Source organism: Diachasma alloeum, unplaced genomic scaffold, assembly GCF_001412515.2.
Source record: "Diachasma alloeum isolate Michigan unplaced genomic scaffold, Dall2.0 Dall_scaffold_00858, whole genome shotgun sequence".
NCBI lineage: Eukaryota > Metazoa > Arthropoda > Insecta > Hymenoptera > Braconidae > Diachasma > Diachasma alloeum.
The window spans coordinates 5,590-20,826 of NW_021680979.1; the positions used below are offsets into that span (position 1 = coordinate 5,590).

A 15,237-nucleotide genomic window follows, 5' to 3' on the forward strand; every position below is an offset into this window, starting at 1 on the left:
AACCGTCAGAAATGAACATATCATGTTTCATTTTGAAGCTTATTCAATAAGTTTCCGAATGAGTATATTATATGCATGGTTGATGGAAGTGGAAGAAGAGCTTGAGCATAGAAATGAAAGAAAGAAGTATTAATTAAAAATTTATTGTAATTTGGTACAGAATATTAATTTTTTACAACAAATTCAAGATGCCAGGAAATTCTCGTCTTACATGAGCTGAAATTTGTTTTGTTTTTATTATTCAACCCATTGCAGAACACTACGAAACAGAATTTTCATCTTCTTGTCTAATTATAAAGTTCAATAGAAATAATTTTTTTTTTATTAAAAACGAAATTTTTACGGATCTATTTGGAAGCTTACTACCAATGGAATCAGTATAAATGCAAAATTAAAAAGACGAATAATACTTAAAGTTACGGTCACATGCCTTCTGACGGATAGGCTCGGCCCCCTACTTTTTTTAAATGAACATATACATGTTGTATAGTTTGAGGACTCGATATTTGCATTCCTAGATGCAGCTAACAGTCTTTTGATTCCAAGAAAACAACTCAGTTTCCCCGTATACAAACGGATCATGAATCAGCTATGTTGGCGAACAAACAATACTGCTGGAGTTAAGCCTCAAAAAGTCCGAAAGGGTATTAATGTCGACACAGAAAAAATTAATGAAGAAGATAAAGTCCAAAAAGAAGTGATAGATGAAGCCCAAGAAGTACAAAAAATAAGTGATAATGGTGGAGATGACGAAAATGGCAGAGATAAGGGAGATGACGTAGACGACAGAGATGTCGGAGATGACGAAGAAGATACAGAGTAAAAAAAATCCGTATTAATGTTGTTGTCGTGTAACTTTTTTTCGACATTTTTTTTTTCAATTTTCATAGAATACCGCTCTACGAATTGGCTGTAAAATGAGCCCATTATAATTGCAATTGACCATTTCATACTCGAGATATATTTTTTTTTAATTTTACACGTTGTTAAATGCAGTGTCATCGGTTTCAATTTAAAAAAATAATAACTCGACATTTTTCATTTAAAAAAAAACAGTGTAGAAATGGTGAATCAATCTACTGAAAAACATGACATTTTTTCATAGTTTTTTGCCCCCAATGGGCGGGATAAGTGAGTTCAGTGACCGAGACGTGGCAACATACTCAATAAAACAAACCACGAATTCTGCCAGGTTAGGAGTCACGCGAACAGAGAGTCACACTGCGCGTGGTCGCCACCATCGACACCATCTGGAGTTAGCTAAATGCGCACGGATTCATGTATAGTACATTCATGTATGCGTGAGCAGAGTCGAACTGTACAGCAACAAAAGTTTTTGTTTCAACACGGGTTCTTGGTTTAGCTAGATACCAGCCTAAAGTGTGAAAAATTTCTAGTGTGGCTCTCTCGCGACAACAACCTTAATATACTCTGTGCATTCACACCGAAAAACAATGTAGACTCGTTTCCAATTCTTTTAGTGGTGGACTCAGATTTGAAATTCACTCAAAATTCTTTACTGTGTAGAGCATCAAGGGTCATGGAGATTGAAATACATTCGCCACTCCAGTCCATGTCTAAAAGCACTGGATCCACTCCAAACTATAATGCAAGCGTATCCACGAACAAAGCGCACCCTACTACAAATTACGGTGAGGAACTTAAACACAGATGCGTACAGACCTATTTCTACAGTCGCATTCAATCCCACTCACACTTATCAACATTCGGTAGGTACCCTGATAGAAGGGATCAGTTGCCCCTAACGAAACTCATACACTGTCAACCGTATTCATGAATAGTTCACGAATTGTTAGTTATAGTTTGGTAATAAGTCGCTAAGAGTGATTAAATTATTGAATATTTTCTATCATTTTACCAGCTTCAGTAGGTACCAGCTTCGGCAGTTATCGGGTTCGATTGTTAGGTTGATTGTCAGTTCTTTCATCCCTCGCGAACAACTTTTCACCCTTGAGCGGAAAGTATTCACCTTTCTAGGTACACACGATATTTTCCGTCATAATTATACGGTTAAGTTAGATTTTTCTTCGTAAATGAAGGGAGTCAGAAACAACCGAAATTCGAGGAATGGAATAAGCCACTTTCCGTCATTTGGGAAGGAAAATCGAACTTTCCGTGTAGGTATGACGGAAAATAATATGTGCACCTCAGAAGGGAAAAACATGACTTTCCGCCCTTACAATATACAATACAATCACAACAATATATTAATGTTGGTATTCGCTTTCATTATGCCTAGACTCTTAAATTAAAAACTCGAAATTACTCGTACGATTGTTATTATGCATTTCGGGTGTTGTCTCCAATAACTTCTATTGATTTAGCTGACTGTAAATGACTTCAGAGTACAAATCATGTGGTTTAGTGATTTCGATGATCTCGATGATTTGGATGATTTCATGTGATTTCGAATTAATTTCATCATGGAGTGGTGCCACGATTGCCGAAGTGAGTCTCCCCTTGGTTTTTTTAAAATCAGGGCAGGTCTGAAATCTGCGATGATTTTGTATAATCCGGCCTGGTAGCGCTCGGCGAACCTGACGTGTCTGCCTGAGTGCGTCGTTATGGGCACTGTTACTGTAGGTCATGGCTACATTGATGGTTATGATACTTCAGGCTCGGGTACTGGACAATGTTGAATATTTGAATAGGAGCGCTGATGAGTATTGCGGATGTCCGAGCATTTAACGAGGGTGTTGAAAGTAATATTGTGATTGGTTGCGAAATCAGACAAGGGATTGGTTTGGTGGAAGGCAATTTTCGCGCTAATTTAATCCAGTTTTTGGTCCGGGGTGACGTCATGTGATGAGCGAAGAATTATTGGAGGGATGTCAGTTAGGTATGAAGGATTAGTACACCTAATACCCGTCGATGAGTCGGGATTGAGATTATAGCATAGGAGAAAGCTTTTTATGATTTTGCGAGTCGGGAAAGTCCAGGATGAAATTCTTTATTTTCTGTGCGAGAGGGAGGAATGAGGGTGATTTGGCGAAAATGTTTTAAGAATTTGGAAATCGTGTATGCATAAAATGTTCCATAAACGCCCACTGCCTTTCACACATACAACCAGACACATGAATTAATCCAAACACGCCACTATTGTTGATCCCAACCATTGAATTCATAGATAAAATTATGAGCGCTTCAAAAGGAGACAATGACACCAATATGGAAAGACCAGAGGGATGTGAGGATGATGAAAACATGAATGATGCAAATCGTACGGAGAATGTTAGTCAATTCGACATCAGGAATAGAAGTATGAGTATTGATCAGAGAAGCGGAAACGCCAATAATATAGGTGGGGGCGTCCATCAATTACGTTAAAATTTTCAAATTCTACCGTGCTCTTCCCTTTTCCAGTAGCGTTATCCCCACTTTGTGTTGCGTCGAACGGACTTAGTCAAGCAGAGAGGATGGGCCTTTACGATCCGGGTCGTAAAGGCTCATCACCCGATACAATGCGCTCTATTCAACCCATTGAAACATACTAGAAAATTAGTAGGAGGACCAACGTTCTTGGCGCGGAGTTTTTCAACTCATTGTCTAGTATCAATCTAATTGTTCATCTTCTCATCCGCGCCAAGGACGTTGGTCCTCCTTCTACTAATTTTTTATTTCATCAAGATTTTTTTTAAATCCTCATTCGATTTGAAACTATTTCTCTTATAGAAATCTGATTGTGCATTATTTTCGTTTATTCGACATTGCTGACTTGGCTTTCTTTTTCATTTCTTTGCATTTTTCAAAAATTTCTACTTCCCGGTAAGAACCAAACAAAACTTTTTCTTGGCGCAGTTTTTTTTACAAAAACACGTGTTTTTGTTTTTTTAGGGATACCAGGTTTACCCTCGTCGAAATATGTACAAAATATATACCTATAATATGGCCTAATTTTATATATTTCTTAACACATAAACAGATACAAGGACGGGGGCAGGCACAGGGAAGAAGACAGGTACAGAGACTCTAACTGTTACAGGAACGGAAACAGGCACGTCACCAGAAACAGGTACTGGGATGGGACAGGTTACGGAGACAGTTATGGGAATGGTTATGGACAGAGGTATGGAGACATGCAGGAAGACATGCATCGAAACAGATACGCTGCCAGGTACAACGATCGGTACGGAGAGAGGTACGGGGACAGATACTGGCATGAATATGGGGACCGATACATGCATATGCACAGGGACAGGGATGAGTATAGGGACAGATACGGGAACATGTACGGAGACAATTACAGAAGGAGATTTTAAGATCGATCGCGAGGAAACTGGAGTAAGAGAGAAGAAACTTGTTGACAAAATTTATATTTAAATATCATGTTTTCGTTTAAAATTTCTTGTTTACCGATTTTGTTTTCTGTTTGTTGGAGCAATTGTTTGAGACAAAAAAAATGTTCCAACACTTGTTTTCTAAATAAACTGTTTGTTGCTTTTTTTCAAATAATCGAGTATATAAGTGAAAATCGGAATTTATATAACGTTTTACACCTTTGATTTTGGAGCGCCAACGACTCTCATCTGCTCTAATTCCACATGTTTACAATAGAAAATCTTATAAAAATGTAATCAAATATTGAATATTCGAAAGACAAACATCGAGATCATAAACGTGAGTCCGAACGGTGCATTTTCTCGCAAGCTAGTCGTAAGTAGCCAGTAAGCGCACTATGAGCTGTATGCGACAGATTTGAAAGACAATGAACAGTCCAGGCTGAAGTGATTATGTGAACGATGAAGGTTATGCTCCTCGCTCGAACCGGTCACGAACTTGCAGTGCCAGATACAGTGGCATTCTCTAATCAGTCAAATCATCTCTCTAATAATCGTCCATTTTTTTTTGGGGAAGAAAGCCATGCCCAACTATTTTCGCTTGTGGGATATCATAATTATTATTGTGGTAAACCAATTTTAAAATTTGAAGGAATAATCAACTACTTCTCAATCCTCAACCGATTGTCTTCATGCCCTCAACTCGGATCGCATTATGACTAGAGTATTCCCCTCATACACCGCGATCATAACTTCGTCTCGTTTTTGAGGTTCTTCGAGGACATCAATTTTGAGCTTTACTTCTTTTCATGTATTCGGCCCGCAACCCTTGAAGCCTAATGAGATGTTCGATTCATAAGGTAGAAAATTCCCGAGCATTTGTGAGATCCAAAAAAGGCCAATTCAATTATGAGACCCAAAATTAATGGAAGCCAAAAATGCAGCCCAAAATGATCCGCAAAATGGTGAGGCAAAGATGAGGCTCAAAATGGTCAGGTAGCTGTGATTAAACTTCACTTTGGTGCGCAGTTTCTGCCCGATCGGTCCAGTAGTTCCTGAGATATATCAACTTCTTTAAATTTCTTTTTTCATCAATATCTCGAAATCTACTACGCCGATTAATTTTTTTTTTCAAAATACTCGCCTTGATGGCTTCTATCTAGATCAATCAAAATATATACACACGTTCAGTCAAAATTTAAAGATATTTCCGGTTTTCCGTTTTTTCATGGAAAATCGTTTTTACACGATAACTTGATGAAACATGGTCAGATCGAAAACAGTAGATCCCAAAATGCGCAGGCTAAAAACGGTTGAACCCAAAATGGCCGGGTCCAAATGATCTTACCAAAGATGATCGGTCCCAAAAATGAGCGGTTCCAAAAATGGTTAGACATAAAAATGGTAGAGTCAAAAAATGAACAAGCCAAAATGGTAGGTCCAAAAATGGCCGGGCCAAAAAAGGTAGACCAAAAAAGTTGGTCCAAAAATGGTTCAGTCCAAAAATGACCAAACCAAAATTACCGTACCAAAAATCAGCGGTCCAAAATGGTCGGGCCCAAAAGTGGTCTGACATGAAAATTGTTGAGTCAAAAAATGGTCGCCCCGAAAATGGTTGGCCCAAAAAAGATCGATCCAAAAATGACCGGGCCAAAAAGATCAGTCCCAAAAACAGTCGGGCCCAAAAATGAACGGTTCCAAAAATGGTCGGACCCAAAAATGAGCGGTTCCAAACGTGGTCGGACATGAAAATGGTCGAGTGAAACATGGCCGGCCCGAAAATGGTTGGCCCAAAAATGATCGATCTAAAACTGACCGGGCCAAAAATGAGCGGTCCCAAAAATGGTCGGACCAAAAAGGTCGGTCCGAGAATTGTAGAGCCCAAAATGGTCGGGCCAAAGCCGCTGAGCCAAATATGACCGCACAAAAATGTGCGGTCAAAAAATGAGCGGGCCAAAATGGTCGGATCAAAAATAGTTGGGTCAAAAATGTTCAGTCTAAAAATGGACGGGCCAAAAATTTCCGGGCTGAAAAATGGTCGCGCCTAAGAGGGTTAGCTCCAAAATTGTGAGACCCAAATTATGCAAAATGGTCAGTCGATAAATGAAGCCCGAAATGCTTGGGCCCAAAGTGGTCAAGCCAAAAATAGCCTGGCCTTAAATTTTTGGGCTCAAAATAGTTGAGCCCAAAATGGTCAGGCTCAAAAATTGTCAACCGCAAAATATGACAAAAAATAATCGGGCCGAAAATTACGCCAAAATGCGGTCAGGTCCAGAATAAGACCCAAATTTTATAGCTGTAAAAAACATCTTTAATGATCTTTCAAAAATCTTTTTATATTATTTTTGGAAGATATTTCGAAGACAAATTTTTATCTTCCAAAGATCTTTCGCATTATATTTGAAAGATTTTCCGAAGACAAATTTTCATCTTCCGAATAATCTGCGACACAGAAAAGATCTTGCAAATAATCTTTCGAAATATCTTCCAAAAAAATTTCCGAAGATCTTCCAGACAGAATTTTTTTTACCCGGTCTCTCTTTAATTTTACACAATTATGTGATAATCCACGTCTGGAGTATCACCGTTCATCCACTCGTTGAAAATTAATACAATTTAATATCAATTAATTCCGGAAATTTCCTCTGTATTTTTACAACATAAAAATATTATCGCTCAGCTCAGGATGTTCTATCCTCAATTTCCATAACAGAAAGTCACCAATATTCGCTGAGACAATTTCTTGTTCACAGAAATCAACTAAATCAAAAGAATAGTATATTTCGTAACGAGTGCAAAAAAGTGTTTTTTGGCGAGTGGGAGGGTTAGCCGAAGGCTCGTGATATAATCCCACGAGCTAAAAAACATTTTTTCACGAGTTACGAACAATATTTTTCATCACAATGTGGCGGCTCCGTATGCCTAAAAATCCATAATTGTCCTAAAAAAATTATTTTTCCATGACTAAATTTCTCCGGTTAATTATTAGTGATAAATCAACTCATCCGGGTCGAATATAATTGAATTTAATTAATATTTTACGAATTTATGGCTTCTTTAGAAATAATTAGAATTTTACTCGTTAACCACTTTCGGTGGTTTATCACCCGATATGGCGTAATCGGACGCCGATGGCGCAATTAACAAAACTCCGAAAATCTCCAATATCAATTATCCCAAAAAAATTCCGGGCGTTCACAATTTTGGCGGCACGAGTTTATTCGTAATTATCGCACCTATATAACGCATTAATCATTTTTCCCAATACTCGAAATCCCCACGCACGTAATTACTGCAATGGTACTTACAACACGTGGTTTCCTCTCTCGGTTGTTGGGAATTACTAATTCTGGCTTAATTCGCTCGCCAAGTCCAATTTCTCCTTGCCGAAGGGAATGTCCGGGCCTACTCTCCTATCTCGTAGGAGAAAACGCACTCTAATCGCTCAAATAACTTATAATTTAATTTTAAGTTTAAAGTGGTCACCACTGTGTTCCGTACGATCCAAAGTGACGAAAGATGGCCGATTTTTCGTTGTCCAGGTCCGAGTTGTGGCTCGTCGTCTGTTCTAATTCTCTCAGCCAATGGGAAAATGCCTAACTGTCATTTAGTATCTCTCCGGGTTAATCAGGTATGTAAATTTGAGGTTGATTGGTGGTTCGCCTTGAACTTCAGCGCTTGCACGATCATCTTAGTTATTAATTCCCCTTAAATCCCTATCCGGGATGCTGTTATGTCCTACCGATGTTACTAGGAGGACAGTAGCGCCGTTGATTTTATTTCAGCGCCAAAACTTGAATCTGGATCCGTTAGCCGCTAAACCTCTGAAGAGGACTCCATCGAAGACGACTCGTTGATAATCAGGATAATTGGATTAGGGTTAATTCGTTGAAATAAATCCAGTACACAAGTGCTTAGGAGAGCACATCAAAACTTTATTCCACTACTTCAACTTTTCTTCAACTTCACCGTGATAACATTAACTTTAGAAAACTCTATATTAATAACTTTGAACTCAAGAAAAACTAATTTGAAGAGAGAAGCTGGAGGTTCGCTATATCGAACAGCCACGGTGGGACTGACTTAATCTTAAACTTATTTCTAAGGGTTGGGTCCAACAACCCCCACTTAACGAAAAGTTGCGCACGCAAGCTTTTAACTGAAGCCAAGGCAAAAGTCAAGGCGCAAAAGAAAATAGGGAAAGGGAAAAAGGGGCAAAAGGAGCTGAGGAGAGCGTGTGACGTCACGTTCTGCGTCTTGGGAGGGTCTCAGGCCCTCAGCCTGGCAATACAATGAACAAAGGAGAGCACACGTGTTGGAATAGAGAAAATTTATGATACACAGAACGGAGATTTTATGACTCTAACTGTCATTCTGTTGAGTGAGTATTTTTCTTTCGAGATTTGGGTTTTCGGAAAATGTTTACGTGACGAATTTCAAGAGTTGTAAATAATTGAAACAAAGCTCAAGTGTTTGACATTTATGTTTTCTGTAACGGTTTTTCTCACGCCCGTGAAGTTATTTCTCTTCCCTTGTTCATTGTGCTGTGTTCTTTCTTTTATTATTTCTCATATTTTATTTTGAATTTAATTAATTATTCGATTAATTTGAATCTCGCGGACTATTACCGTTAATAAAAAGCGCCATCTATAAACTTGGACCTCAGGACATCACACCTTCCCCCATATAATAAAAATTAGACTCAACAAGAGTCTAATTTTTAACGAGTCTTATCGATATATTCATTTATCAGGATAATATTGTCATATAGTTGAACTTCTTTTATAATGAACTTATGTTATTATTTACATCCTTATCATTATACAATGTCTTAAATGATTATTTTTTCGATAAAAATGCTGGTTTCAACTTATTTATATGTACAGTTTTTGTTCGATAATCTGTGAGTTTTATCACTGCATTCTCGTTATTTGTCACTTTCTGTATCTCATATGGTCCTAGATAATTAGCATCTAATTTATTTGTCTTGGCATCATTAATTAAAAATACCCAATCTCCTGGCTGGAAATGTCTCTGATTTACAGCTCTATCATAATATAATTTAGATCTAAATTTCGCTAAATCGACGTTATCTGCTGCGCTTAATTGTGTTTGACGTAATTTATCCACTAAATCTCCTAAATAATCTGTATATACAGGTGCACTACTTTCTTTTACAAAGCTAGAAGGGATACGCGCCAATCTACCAAAAATCAATTCGTGGGGTGTAAAACCCGTTGATTCATGAACCGATGTGTTGTACGAGAACATTGCGTATTTTATCCAAGTATCCCAGTCTCTGTCATTATCAATAAAATTCTTTAGATACTCGACTAAAACCAAATGACTTCTCTCAAGGGACCCATTAGTCTGAGGATGAAAAGCTGTGGTTTTCAACTGTTGAATTTTAAATAATTTCGCTAAATGTTTCATGACTTCACCAATGAAATTTGAACCTTGATCAGTTAAAATTGCCTCGGGACAACCAAAAACACAAATGAAATTTTCTGTAAAAGCTTTTGCTATGTCAATTGCTTTTGTTTCAACTAGAGGAACTGCTAATGAATATTTAGTTAAATTGTCTTGAATAGTGAGGATATATCTATTGCCTGAACTAGTGATAGGTAATGGTCCTACAATATCAAGTGCAATTTTCTCGAATGCTGTTTGCGGAGTATCAGTCACTATCATTGGTTGTCTAGTCTTTATTCTGACCAATTTATTTTTTTGACAGGTTACACAATGTTTAATAAAATTCTGGATTTGTGACTTCATATTGTCCCAGAAATATGATCGGCGAATTCTGTCATAGGTTTTTACTACACCCTTGTGACCGCCCACTGCAGATTCATGCATTTCCTTAATAATTTTCGCACGTTTATCAATCTCAGGGATTTCTGTCTGATTGAGGCAAATAGTTACATGATAACCTTGGGGAAATGTTTTTTCTAAATACATCTTAATATTACCCCAGGGTAGTTTATCAAGTCCTCCCCCAGCGATCGCGATTCTCACAGTCCCAACATCAAAATAATCCATCGTTTCTTTCAATTTTGAAATACCAAGACTTATATTAGTCAAAATTGTTTTATTCTCAGCTGAATCTTTGATTATAACAAGGAAGATATGGAAATTTCCATGTTTGAAAACTACTACATCACCGATTTCGGGTTTATCTTTTGGGAATTGATTTTCATCAATAAAACTTTTAGCTAGAAGCTCTTGAAAAATTGGGGTTCTCATTTTAAAATCAGCAGAAATAAAAGTTGCAATATTATCTTTCTTCATGAAAACTCCATCTCTAGTTTCACTGAAAACATTCAACGGGATGCGTTTTTTCACTCGTTTTCCATGTTTCACTGTTTTCGTTATTTCAGGGGTATTAGTTTCTTCTTCGTCTGAAGAACTAATTTGATCATCATAATCACTGATGTCATCGGGGAACTCTTCATCTAAAACTTGAATAGTAGGGGATGATTCTTCTAAATCTGAATGAAAAATACACCTGGTATTTTCCATATGAAATATAGGGCATTCCTCACAAACACGACTATCTTCGTTGGGACTACTTTTATTACTTTGTGATATATTTTTAAATAAACTTTGATTTGTCTGACTTCCATTGGATAACTCGAATGTTAGTATATCTCTCTGTTTTTCTGTAATCATCTGTAATACTTTTGGATCATGCGTGCACGTCTTACTGTCATAACTCTCACTGGGCATGCCTCCGCTCCATGCCTCCGGGCCCGGAAAAACCACCAACTTCATCAAATCTCTAGGAAAAGGTGAGCACTCCTCCAGATCAGTGGTATCCCCTACAGACAGTACTGTGTCCGTTCGGGCATCGTTTTCCTGTTCCACAGGGGCCCCCCGATCAAGAGTTCGAGTCTCTCCCTTCTCACTATCGAACCGTTCATTACGCTCAATGAATCCTTCATCACACTGGATGGTATTCCTTAATTTCTCTCCTTTTTCACTATCAAACCGTTCATTACGCTCAATGAATCCTTCATCACACTGGATGGTATTCCTAAAATTTAGAATTGATCTAAATTTCTCACTCTGATAACCTGTCACTATATTCCTATCCTCTGAGGAAATCGTCAGGAAGTCTGTTGACTCTTTTTCAACAATTAAACTTTCAGTAAACTTGATACTTGCAATTGATAAATCTGAAAAGTCCACAGGATTTCGTGAAAGTGCATCAGCATTCGAATTCAGTCGTCCTGGCTTGTAAATTACTTCATATTGATACTCTCTCAATAATAATACCCAACGAAGCAGCCGTGATGCTGGATCTTTAATTTTGTGAGCCCATACCAAAGGTCTGTGATCTGTCACTAGTTGGAATTTTGTTCCATACAAATAGGGGCGAAAATGCTTTACAGCGAAAACAATAGCATATAACTCTTTCTCAATAACTGAATAATTGAGCTCGGCTCCTCTTAATAATTTCGAAGCATAAGAGACAGGTAAATCCTTACCTATCTCACCTTGACTGAGGATAGCTCCAAGAGCATAATGGGAAGCATCTGTCGTAACAATGAAAATTCTCTTAAAATCGGGGAATTGGAGTATAGGCTCTTTACACAAGAGTTCACACAAGTGTTCAAAAGAATTTTGACACTCTGTACTCCAAACGAAAGCTTGATTTTTCTTCAGTAATTGGGTTAATGGACGAGAAATTTTTGCAAGATTAGGGATAAACCGTCTATAATAACCAATCAGACCTAAGAATTCCTTAATATTTTTAGGTGTTTTGGGGACTGGGAACTGTTTAACCGATTTTATTTTCTCTGGGTCAGGAGTAACTCCCTTGTCACTCACGATGTGACCTAGATAAGTAACACTCGTCTGCAAAAATCGACATTTATCGATCTGAAGAGTCAATCGACTTGTACGAAGTCTTCCTAATAACCTCATGAGCTTTCTCTCATGATCCTCCAAAGATGATGCATAAATAACAATATCATCAAGATATACAAAGAGATCTACACCTTGGAGTCCAGTTAAAACCTGGTCCATTAGACGTTGAAACGTCGCTGGTGCGTTTTTAAGACCAAAAGGCATTCTCGTAAACTGATAATGGCCATTTGGGGTAGAAAAAGCAGTTTTCATTTTGTCATTCTCATCCATGGGAATCTGGTGGAAACCAGAGGCAAGGTCAAGGACCGAGAAGTACTTAGCACCTCCCAACTGGTCCAAAATATCAATTATATTAGGGAGAGGATAGGCATCTGCGATTGTCTTTTCATTGAGATTACGAAAATCAATCACCATACGCCACCTCTTATTACCTACTGAATCGGCTTTTTTCGGTACTATCCAAATCGGGGAATTATATGCAGAGCATGAATCTTCAATCAAATCTGACGCAAGTAATTCTTTGAGTTGTTTCTGAATTTCCTCTTTATGAATTTGGGGGAACCTGTACTGTTTAGTGGAAATGGGAATATTATCAGTGGTTGGAATTCTGTGAGTCATTACATTTGTACCCTGCAAACGATCACCTGGAAGATGGACTTGATAGGGAAATTTCGCAAATATTCTGAGAACACTGTCTTTCTCTTCTGCATTGAGATTTTCTAGATGGAGACTATTCGCAACTCTCACTATTCGTTCCTCAACAGATTCTGTCTCAATTGAATATAATGTCTTAATCGGTTTTTCTGAATATTTTTCAATTTCCTCAATATATTGTGCAGGAATATTGAGTTCTCGCTCCTCCTCGTTGCAATTAATTATGTAAATCCACATCACCCCTTTATTATTATGAACTAATGCTTCTCCTCCATAAACATTAGTTCCCAAATTTAATCTAGGTAAATACCCTTCTTTTATATCAGTGTTCAATATTTTAATTCCGATCTTTTTCTTACAACGAGCAGGAACTGTCACTCTAGTTTGCATTAATGGAATTGAAATTCCCTTATCATCAATACGCAAACTACTATCAGAGAAACAAAGCGTTGCTTTCTCATCTCGCAAAAATTGCGCACCCAAAATACCATCATAATTAATGGGGAAATCTGCACGAACAATTTGAAAATTACATATGATGGAGTCAAACGTGATCCGAGCCTCACCAATCGTTTCATCGGACCCTGGGGTAATTCCTCTCAATATAAAACGTTTATCTCGATTAATTTTGATACCTGGTTTCAATGCACTTTCTTTCAACAAATTAATATCTGCCCCAGAGTCGACAAGGAGTCATTTCTTCATATTCAATAAATCATCACTCGTAATAGTGACACACGGGAGTGTCATTTGTTCAGCCTGATTAACATTAATCGACGCCTTTTGAGGAGTAATACGTGAACCTGATTGGGAATTCTGTGCATCAACGTTACTGGGGTTACCGCGACGACAATTATATGTACGATGCCCTGTCACCTTGCAATGAGTACAATATCCCGGTTGAGATCTACTGCGACATTGATTGATCATATGACCCCGTCCACCGCATGCAAAACAAATTGTTTGATTTTTGAAAGAGTTACCCGAATTCCGAGATTGAGTCTGCATGACATTAACTCTAGCGGGAAAGCGTCTCTGCGATCTATTGTGCAAATTATACGGCCCATATTTTTTGAAATGATCATTACGATAATTTCGCGAACTGTCTGGAATAGTGTGATTACCATGATTTTGTGAATTGTTTGAAACTTTGGGCTGTTCATGCTTGAAGAGATCATTGCGTTGTTCAATCTCTTTTTGTTTTTCCATCGCGATCTCTACTGCTGCATCAAAATCTATTGGATTTTTATTCGAAACGTGTGAACTCAGCTCACCCCTCAAACCGCGAATGAAGCTATCCCGGGCTCCCTCGTGTGTCGTAGCCAAAACTCCTGTCGCAACGTCAATGGGATATTTCCCTTGAATTAACTCTGTAATACCCTGAATCAATATATTAATTCTCGCGACGTAATCGATAATTTTTTCATTAGGTTTTTGATGAACATTTGCAAGAAGTCCTTGCCACTGAGATAGAGTTTGACGAGGCGAGAAAGCTTGTTTTAAATTAGCAAAAATACGGTCAAGAGTCAAAGTAGTCTGATTTGCAATGTATTGACTGGCTTTTCCGGAAATCTTCGATTTGATCAATTGTGTGAAATACATGTGATAAGATGGAGGTGCAAGCGCAACTGCTTGTTTGCACAAATCAATAAAATTATTGACTGGAATATTTTCTCCATCGAAATTTGGGATTAAATTTGAAATGTCTTTTATTGACATTGAAGGCTGAGATTGTGGGGTGTCCGAACCCGTCTGACTTCCCGAATTCGACTGTTGAGTGCTCGAACCAGCCTGACTCCCTGATGTCGATTGTGACGTACTACTTGAACTAGCCCTTGTATTGATTGCAATAGCATTTGTTATCGGATCACGCACCGGATCTGAGGTGTCCCTCCTAATTTCTTCATTTTGTGCAGATCTCCCTCTTCTTCTAGTGACTGGCATTTTTTTTTATAATTTAATTTTTCCCAAAAATCTAAATAATCAAATTTGCTTCTCTCTTCACTAAATACTCTACTAATTAATTCAACCTCTTATTGTGCTCTCTCTAGGTATGGACAAGGCTGCGGCCTATGATCAGGCGTATCCCTTTACTACTCAGTAAAACCGCAGAAAACCTGAGCAATACCCTGAAATGTCCATCCTCAATATAATACTTATATCTAGACTTACAATTTTCCAATTATTACTGATAATCCAATCATTTAAATATTCACTTCAATTTTCACTTCAATTCACTGATTGCCCATAAATTTGTTTTTCACTTCATTAAACACTGTACTCGATTCTTCCCACTGAATTATCTGACTCTGCGTTGGCCCTTTGGCTGCGACCGCCGGAACTCTGCTACACTGCTTGGCTCATCATCTCAGTTTCTCCATAAACAGGAAAATTGTTTTGAATTTCCCAAATTCAA

At 37.9% G+C, this 15,237-nt stretch overlaps 1 protein-coding gene across 1 annotated transcript; it reads left to right on the plus strand.

The window, feature by feature from the left end:
- The first annotated feature begins 580 nt into the window (after positions 1-580).
- On the plus strand, positions 581-4,325 carry LOC107044988 (transformer-2 protein homolog). Its single transcript, XM_015267070.1, has 3 exons — positions 581-778; positions 1,615-1,652; positions 3,944-4,325. The coding sequence occupies exons 1-3, from the start codon at positions 581-583 to the stop codon at positions 4,278-4,280; spliced, it is 573 nt and encodes a 190-aa protein (XP_015122556.1). The 3' UTR covers positions 4,281-4,325.
- The last annotated feature ends 10,912 nt before the right edge of the window (positions 4,326-15,237 follow it).